The 9,387-nt window shown below is 38.2% G+C and overlaps 2 protein-coding genes across 2 annotated transcripts in view; both read right to left on the bottom strand.

The window, feature by feature from the left end:
- Window positions 1–2,033: 2,033 nt before the first annotated feature.
- On the bottom strand, window positions 2,034–2,819 carry LRRC3 (leucine rich repeat containing 3; the record flags this gene model as incomplete). The annotated part of the gene is made up of 1 exon (XM_081330014.1): window positions 2,034–2,819. One exon carries the CDS (start codon window positions 2,817–2,819, stop codon window positions 2,034–2,036), a length of 786 nt encoding a protein of 261 aa, XP_081186140.1.
- Window positions 2,820–8,790: 5,971 nt separating this feature from the next.
- TRPM2 (transient receptor potential cation channel subfamily M member 2) overlaps window positions 8,791–9,387 on the bottom strand; it is a 34,786-nt gene continuing 34,189 nt past the window's right edge. The window contains exon 29 of the mRNA XM_081329091.1: window positions 8,791–9,086. Within this exon, the coding sequence (XP_081185217.1) occupies window positions 8,961–9,086 (126 nt within the window). The 3' untranslated portion in view covers window positions 8,791–8,960. The remainder of the gene's footprint in view (window positions 9,087–9,387) is intronic.

Raw genomic sequence — 9,387 nt, 5'->3', positions numbered from 1 at the left:
TAATAAGATCTACAGGTAGGAATTATGAGTCCTATGTGAAGAATTAGTATCCCCGCTCCTTCCATCTTTTTCCTTATGGGCTATATTTATTAAATTGTCAGTTTGACTGTCAGATATTGATTTTTAATGTTTGTATAGCACCTTTTTAATAAAGGAAGAGCAAGAGGATAACCTTTTGATTTTTAAAAACAGTTTAAAAGAAGAAAAGTGACAGTGAATGACTTCTTTAGGATTAAAGTATATAGTAGATGGATGCACAACCACCAGTATTTTTTAAGTTACAAAATGGTGCAGGAATTTGTGATGCTCATTATGAGAGATGTCATAACCACACTCTACACTGAGAATTAGGAAGAAGATAGAAGAGTTTCAACATCAGACTGAATTATATGCCCATAACTCAAATATTATCAGAAAACATTTGCATCCTGCACAAAAATGGCACATAAGCAGTAGTATAAATCTAGTAATAAAAAAGGCCCCAACTCTCCTGAAATATGTCAAAGTCTTGATTAACCAGCTATTGCATGATGGGCCTTCAGATATGATCACCACAAAGTGTTAAGAATGCACAGACCTACAAATGTGGTCCCTTTCAACATCTTACAGCAATTTCATATTTCCCAAGATCACACACTATCTAAGAAAAAGGTCTCGATGATGCCACATTTGTAGATTCTCTTCAGCATTGACCTTGCTTTACTGAAGTCTGCCAAATTCTGAATAGGTTGGATTCAACCTGTTTTTCAAACAAAATCTGCTAAATTTACAGGGAATCTCTTTTAATAGAGATTTTGAAACTTAAAATCATGTAAAAAAGCATTTCCAATTTAATATTTTATTGATGTATTATTTATATTTCATGTTTCTAGATCATTCATCTCTCTCAAGGAGGGGCTCTTTATAGCCTTCTTATTTACTTTTTCTATTAGCTTATTCAGGGCTTTTTTTCTCATAGAACGCTTAGAACGGAGTTCCGGCACCTTTTTTGAATGGAACCTTGTAGTGTAGGCAAGGCAAGGTATGACATGTGTGAGTTCCGGCACCTTTTTCTTTTACAAAAAAAGCACTGAGCTTATTCTTATATTATCTTTTCTTAGCCTGAAGATTTCGGTTCTCAGAATCTGTTATCAGATGCCAGGACTAGGTTTTTCTCAAGTTAAAATTATTATTCATTTTTTTCCTTTTCAAATTTATTAATCTCCAGACCAGCTGCGCTTTTGAACCACCATTTGCAATACAAAGTAAGCAAATGTAGAAATAGACAATTTCATCATTGTGTATCTGCCCCATCTTCCTAAAGGGAATCTATTCGGCATTATTTCTTTTATAACATATACTCTTTTTTTCTCCTTTACTTTACTTGCATTTTACTTGCACCATACGTGCAGTATAATGGTTCTGGGATTAAAAACACATTATTACTCTGTTGAAGAATGAAGAAGTATGGGTCCAGATGCAGTATAAAGTGTATCCTTTTTTAGATTTGCATCACACACACAAACATATATATTACATATTAAATTACATCAAACTGTATGGGTCCTTGTTTGCAAAATCTATGAATTTAGCAATAGAACTTTCTGTAAGCTTTGGAGAAAGTGTTTTGTCTTTTCATTCAGAGTATCAAGCAAAAGTCAACCATGTACACATTCTGTTGGCACCCATGAGCACATTTGTCAGGATCATATTGCTCCATTTGAGGGTTTCTAGATTTCTCTCTTGGAATAAGATCTTGATTGTGAATTTTAGGGAGCCAAAATAAAGCATGTGCCATTCAAATTCCTTGCCAACAAGACCTTATGTTTTCTCTGTTGGGCCCACTATCGGTAACAATAGCACAGAGCATAGGGAAACATGGTTTAGACATTTTTACTACATTTATAATGGCAACACATTTTTTTTACCTTTTATGAAACATTTTGTTCTTTTTAAAAAAATAGAAAAGTCCTGGCGGAACTAGCAGGAAATAAACTTTGTATATTTCATCCAACATTTTCTTCTTTAGAAAACAGGCTGTGTGGCACTCCAGGCTACAGGATTGTGCTGATAGTCTCTTTAGGAACTCTTGTGCTAGGTAGTGACTTCAAGTATTCCAGATGCTTCTTTGTATCCTCCTGATTATGCCGGACATAGTATACCACATAGCTAATGACCAAGGTAAACCAGCTGAACATGGTAACAAACATGGCAACATCAGTGGTTTTCTGGTGCATGTTGCAAAAGTTGATGCCTGAATCTAGGATGTGGAGCAGAGGTTTTCCAGCATATTCCTCTTGCACAGATGTTTGGCAGGTGATCTCATTGACTGAATCAGGGTCCAGTTTCACTTCCCACAAGACTTCCTGCAAAGTACATTCACAATGCCAAGGGTTGTTGGATAAGCGAATCATGGCATTCAAGTTGACCAGGGCTTCCTTTGGGATTCTCTGTATGTGATTGCCAGAGAGATCCAGCAATCTCAGGCCATCAGCAACACCCTTAAACGCTGCTGAATCAATCTTCTCAATGGCATTCTTGGAGAGATCTATTTCTTGTAAGTGGGCAAGGTGCCTGAAAGTGCTGTTGGGAACTGCAGTAATCTTATTTGCATCCAGTTTCAAAAACATGGTATCTTTGGGAATATCTGTTGGAATCTCCTCCAGGTTGCTAGCACTGCAGAGAACAGCAGTTGCTCCTGAATAATTGGTGCATTGACACTGTTCAGGGCAGGATGTACAACAACAGGAAGGGGTGCAAAAGAAGAGGCAGAAAAGGGCTTGGGAGCAAAGGAACAGCACAGGCCAAGATGTCTCCGTTGCCAGAAGCATTCTGGTCATCCAATCAGTAATAGGGAGTCCTGCATGGCTGCTAAAGCAAAGAAAAGTAGTCTTTTTTTTCCCTTCACACCCCTTTGAACTAAGAGGGCCCACAAGAGTTTCTTCAGACTCTCTGTGGGTTGATTTGCACTGAGGTCAGGTGGGTCACAGCCATCAATTCACTCTTCTTATTTTCCAGAGCACAGAAATATGGGGAAGTAATCTCTACAGGGGCAGAAATATGAATACATTTTTATCTAATTCCGAAACAAAAATTAAAAATACCATCTATGATCAAACAAATGTAGACCCAAATATCTGCGACTACAGATTTCAGTTACAAAACCCTGATAGGTAACAAATTGGCCTTTCCTTTCCTTTTCCTTTCTTTCTTTCTCTCTTTCTCTCTCTCTTTCTCTCGACTGAAGACAAAATCCTGGGGGACATTTCTCCCTCCCCTTTTCAATCATTTCCTTGTTGAAGGTGATGGACTATATTAGTGCTGATGTTATTGCATTTTGCTTTTATCACTGTGAAGTAGCCCAGTTTGCCCTATCCCCTTCTAAAAAATAAAATAAAAATCCAAGTGGAAATAGTTCTCTCTTGGGATTTAAAAGAAACACCGGAAACCAGGGAAATTGCAGATCAGTGGTAAAAATAAAGTGAAGCTAGGAGTGGCAGCTACTCACAACGAACTGCATGGCTATTCCCAATGGGTTCTCACCATTTGCTGCTGGCTGCTTTTTTAAAATCTCCTCATTCTCCTTTTCCTTTTTGCTTTAAAGGAATGAGAGAGACGGAATAAGCATAGAGCTCCTTATCTGGGCTGCTGCAATAACTATGGTACAAGTTACAAACAACTTCATTTGTCTGCCATCTGGTGGTCATCCAGAACTTTACAGCTTACGTATGGCATTGGAAATGAGAGGAGATTCACCCTAAGTCTAATGATTAAGGAGGGAGGGGAGGAGGAATACCTTGGATGACTAAGGAGGTGAGGAACCTTGCATACTTAAGAGAAGCAGCCACAGGGCCCTGTTCATTTCATCTACCCCCAGCTGCATCAGCCTAGGGTAGGGGTAGGCAACCTTGGCTCTTTTATGTCTCGTGGACTTCAACTCCCAGAATTCCTGAGCCACCTGGCTCAGGAATTCTGGGAGTTGAAGTCCACGAGTCATAAAAGAGCCAAGGTTGCCTACCCCTGACCTAGGGGGAAGCTTAGCTCCTCAAACCTTTCAGCAGTGAAGTGCCCATCTGAGGAGTTAGTTTGGGGTTCCATTATATTCTAAAGTTGCATGACTAACTTTTAACTAAATAACTGCAAGAGCATCATACTCCACCCATGAATTTGCACCAAAATCTCTTCTTTGCAAAAAAAAAATTCATCAAGAGAAGTTTTCTGTATAGTACAACATACTCCTTTTATTTAAACCATATTCTGCAATCTATGTCAGCTGAGCCAATAGTGCAATTGTCACAATTGCTGGGGAGAAAAAAAAAGCCTGTTCAGTTTGGATTCACTGTACTGGGAAAAAAGTTTGTAGTTGCAAAAAAAAAAAGCATTGAGTGGGGAGCTCTTAACATGATAAAGAAACAGGGAGTTGGGGAATCCCGTTTTCATTTGTTTCTCTGACACCTTAAGATGGAGACATTTTGGAAAGGAATTCTGCTTGTCTGTACCCTGTTTAATATTCTACCCCAGAAGTGAATCTGCTTGCTGAGGGTGGAGACATTCAGAGCATGGTAGAGTAGTTTTAGCAAGAAAAAGAGATGAGTAAAAGAAGGTAAGAATCTATTCTCTTTGTCACTTTTCTGCTATAAACAAACTCATCAGAAACCCTTATTTGCTTTCTTTCACTCTTAGTACTGGGATTGTTTTGCTGTTATGTTTTTTGAAGTTCTCAGATCCTAGGCGGGGAATCTATAATTTGAATCCTTTTCTGTTGATGGCATAATTTTTACAGTTGAGAATATTGGCAAAATAAATAGTGCACATGACTGAAAGTAATTATAAAAAAACTGACTGACATTATATGTCAAAGATGGCAAGAGTAATTAACCTCATCACCAAGCTGCCTAAAAAAAAAACATAAAAAGGACCACAGAATTTATGTGTTCCATGCAATTTTAACTGTAATGGCTTCTTCTGGAATAGATGCAGAGAATTTTGTAAAAGATCTTTAGTAAGATCTGCAATCCCCAGAGTTCCCTAAGGAATTTGCTGATTGAAAAATCATTTGAATTCTGTGATATAAATAGACCATTTTGGAGATCAGCTACAGCCACCAATTTGAGATGAGAAAATATGGATTTATGGTTACTGCCTATATGTAATCAGCTGTGGCTGATAGGATCCTGCTGGTGGTAGTGATAGAAGAAATTTCTCGGCTAGCAGGGAATCCTCTCTCTCTTTCTCTCTCTCTCTCTCTCAGAATGCTTCTTTCTCCTTTTCAACCTTGCCGTAACCTATTGCCTAAGATAAAGCTTTCAGCCCTCAGGCTAGCTAGGGAAGACAATGTAGGCAAGTAGATTTTCACACCCTTGAAGTACTGTGACATGACAAGCAGCACATCTGCTGTCTTTCCCCAAACTATTAAAGGTACATGAGTCATAATGTTAAACATTGGCAACCCCTGCTCTAAGCATAACAGGGAAAGCTGCTAATCCTAATATGCTTCAGGATGTAAATATGACACTAAATCTAGCTGCAGTCTCCACCTACATCTTCCTCCCAGAGTTTCAACCATGATGTCAAAAACAAGATCAGCACAGATGGTGGACACTTACCTAGTCACAGAGCAAAACTGCCCCCCCCCCAGTTTGGCTTCTTGGATTGAGCCTATTGAAAAGTATTCATATAGTCACCTTTAACCACTCCATCATGGAAATATACAATGGCTGATTTGCCCTATTATCACTGCCTTCTCTTCTCCCTTTTGGCCATGATACATGAACTGAGGTCAGCTGAGTCTCCTTTACCTGAGGATCCCAAGTTTCTTCCTCATCCAAAGCTCAGGAGCTCTTGCTCTGCCTTCTCTTGCCACACCCTTGCCTGGATGTGGGTGCAGTTCAGACTAGCAGCAGCAGCAGCAGAGACTTGCAGCCTGCACACAGCACTTGTTGCTGCCGTCCTCTTCCCATCAGTCGCACACAAAGCCATTCATAGCAAATGCTGGCTGTAATTGGATCACATCTGCTTGTCACTGCCACCCTAGCTGAGCATCCTAGAATTTTTAAAGGGGCCGTTCAGTAATAAAGGACCTATTAGAACACAGAGGAAGCAACATAGTGGTCTATTGCTTGCTTGGGAGTTACAGTTTACACAGTATTGTATATTTGGAACACAACAGCTGATATTCACCAGACCAGAAAATTGGCATTCAGTTTTGCTTTCCATTATAGCACAGATGCCAAAATGTATTTATTATTAGAGGTGCTCTGTGTTATGCCAGCCTGACATTTCTCCTGCATTAACTCCAGGTCATAATTTCTCCTTGTACTCTTTCTTTTTTATCTTAAAGAGCAAGACTTCAGTATGTTCTTAAACTATTATGAGCATCTTTAATGCTGAAAAGAACATTCATATTTGCACACTGAAATATGTATGTGTTAGTTATTTGCTGTAGTTCAGTATCAGGAGGTTCCTTATAAAATCATAGACTTAAAAGGGCCTGTTGAGTTCAGCCTGCTTGGTGCAGGAGTTCAAAGCCCTAGCAGCCAAACAACTATTTAGCCTCTGCTTAACACAGCTGTTCCCAGGTAACATATTCAGCTGTCAAATTGCTCTGTCTGCAAGAAAGTTTTTCCTTACATTCAGACAGATTGTACCTTCTTGTAACATAAATCCATTCTTCCAAGACTCACATTCTGAAATTTTATTTTTATTTTTTATTTTAATCCCATTTATATCCCACCCTTCTCCGAAGACTCAGGGTGGCTTACAATTTAAAGCACAAATCAATGTGCTTAGCAATAGACACATGTCTTGGCCATCTTATGTTTGATATCCTTTAATATATTTGAAGAGGGCTAGCCAATCCTCTTTAGTTATCTTTTCTCTTTTATCCCAGTTGCCCTTCTCTGCTGCTTCAATTTCTATGGATCTTTAGTGCAATGGGTAGAATTGAACTCAGTACTTGATACTGGGTATCCCAAAGTAAAATAAAGTGAACTGTTCAGTTCAGTTTTTAAAAACGTTTAAAAGAATTTCTGTTGATGCAATCTGAAATTTGCATTTGGCCTTTTTAATAATTACATAGAAAAATTGTTTCGTATTCAGTGTGTAGTCAACTTTATATGATTACTTTGTTGTTGGACTTCGATTATATTAACGGACCTCACAAACTCCCAGTCATCTATATTGTCAAATGGTTCTATAGTGAACTGGAGCATTGTCTCTGCCTAGGCCAGGGGTAGGCAACCTCGGCTCTTTTATGACTCATGGACTTCAACTCCCAGAATTCCTGAATTCTTTATTATTATTATCAAATCAGATATGCCCTCTCCTATACTTCTGTACCAATTTCCATTTCCTAGGTGAAGTTTAATTTAGTTATTGTAAACCTATCACCAATCAAGCATTGCTTTATGTCAGTGGGATAGAAATGTTTCAAATAAATAGAAAAAATATTTTAGCTTATTTCTCTAATACAGCAATATCATCTCTTTTTTGCCTTGTAGGGCATCAGTTATCCTACCCAATTCTGGATCATTTGCAAGCATCCTTTCCACCTTACACCCAAATCTAAAATATTAAAAAAGGAGGGGTCCAGGGGTGAATCTCAAATAATACCTCACTCTTGTTTGATGAGAAATTATTTATGGTACAATTTTCAACCCTATGTATCAATTTAGGTGTCACATCAGCCTTCCCAGACTCAACTATCTTTTTAATCACATAAGTTCTCAGTGGCTATTAACAAAAGCTCTTATATTTAGAAATTTTGGGATTTAGGTATGATAGTAACCGATAATATAGTATTTCATAACCACTCTCACTTCCTCTATTTCTCATTCAGTGTCATTTTTGGGACAGATACGGGAGATTCCTCATAGTTTCACTTGTTAACTAAATATCCAGAGAATCTGATTTAATTTTACCAGGCTAGACACAATGTAACACATGTGAAGTGTAGCTTATAATGCTATTTCAACCAACAGTAATTAAGGTTTAAATTAAGTGCTGAAGTGTGGTTAATCTAAAATTGAATCAAAAGCTTCCAACCTTCATAGGCCGTACTAGAGGGACACATAAGCCATACTGAAATTTATTCTTGTCATGTTGAAGGCATTCCAAAATGTGGTTATGGACAATTTGGGAAGGGAGTTTCAGGGGTGAAATAGATTCCCTACATATTTGCCAGTCTTAAGACATCTGTACTCCCATTAAATCTCTCTGCACGCTCATCCAAATGCCAAAAAAAAGTCAAAATTTTGATTTCTGGTTGCTGTAAAAGCAATAATGGTAGGTTGCATTGCTTTCTGCATTCCTGTCATAATGCTAAATTAGAGGTTAGTGTGATGTTTATCCACAGCCAGTAAATTTGGGTTAATGTCAAACTGGAAAAGGTTGCACTGGAAGAACTTCAGAAATTTGTCTTGCATGTCAGTAATGCCAGCTGATATTCTCCAGCTCAGCATGGCAATGACTATGATATGAAAAGCGATGGCTTTCTGACTGAATGAACCAGGAATCTTGGACCAGGAATCTTTGGGAACTGGATATGTACTGATTTTTCAAAGGCAGCACTAGTGATGTTGTGTGTAATTTGAACACAGAGATTGTTTATTCCCCTGCTATTAGTGTTAAATAGTACTCCAAGATGAATTACAATTCACTTTATTGTATACTTTACAAATGTATGAGGCCATCCAGAACCCTGATGTCCATTATCTCTACATGATCGACAGGAATATGTATGGCATTTCTGGAAAGGAACTCAGGGCTTCAGTATAATGAAAGTAAGCTCTGACCCTTCTTTTTTGCAGTTCAAATAAGCATACATTTTGGCCAAATCAGGAAGAATTTCATTTCTAAGTTCAGCTGGAATGGGAAAATGTCCTAAAGAGATCCACTGGAAAGCAGAATACAGTTTGATTTACTGTGGTTAAGAAGAGCTGAGGAAGAAATGTAAATGCAAAATTTAACATTGCTCTTGGCCATTAGAAATATGCTCCGAAAAGGACAGTTGCTTTCCTCAGAAGTTCTTTGTGATTGACATAAAGGGGGATCTTCTTGTCCAGCACCTGCCAGCGCACCATCACTTCAAAGTCACAACCCTGGAGAAACTGGAGAAAGAAATGCCAGACAGGAAAAGAAATTTGGTCATAATTAGTTTCCCTACAGTTTTATAAAAGCCAGAAGGAAACTGGAACATGTGATATGAGTAGATTACCTCAAAAACCTCAGTGAGTCTATTAATCAGAGATTGTTGATCATTTTAAAAAAAATCACTGTTATTCACTTTTTCTCTTTGCTTAATGCCATGTATATGACTATATCTGCAGTAGACCCGCTGAATGTTCCTCTTATTACATTGTCAGGAACTGTGACCCACTCTCTGTCTATTTCACATGCATGCACGTGTGT

This window comes from Vipera berus, assembly GCF_964194415.1.
Source record: "Vipera berus genome assembly, chromosome: 5".
Taxonomy (NCBI): Eukaryota; Metazoa; Chordata; class Lepidosauria; order Squamata; family Viperidae; genus Vipera; species Vipera berus.
Note: the sequence above shows the minus strand (reverse complement) of the source record. Positions and strands in the feature narration are given on the sequence as shown.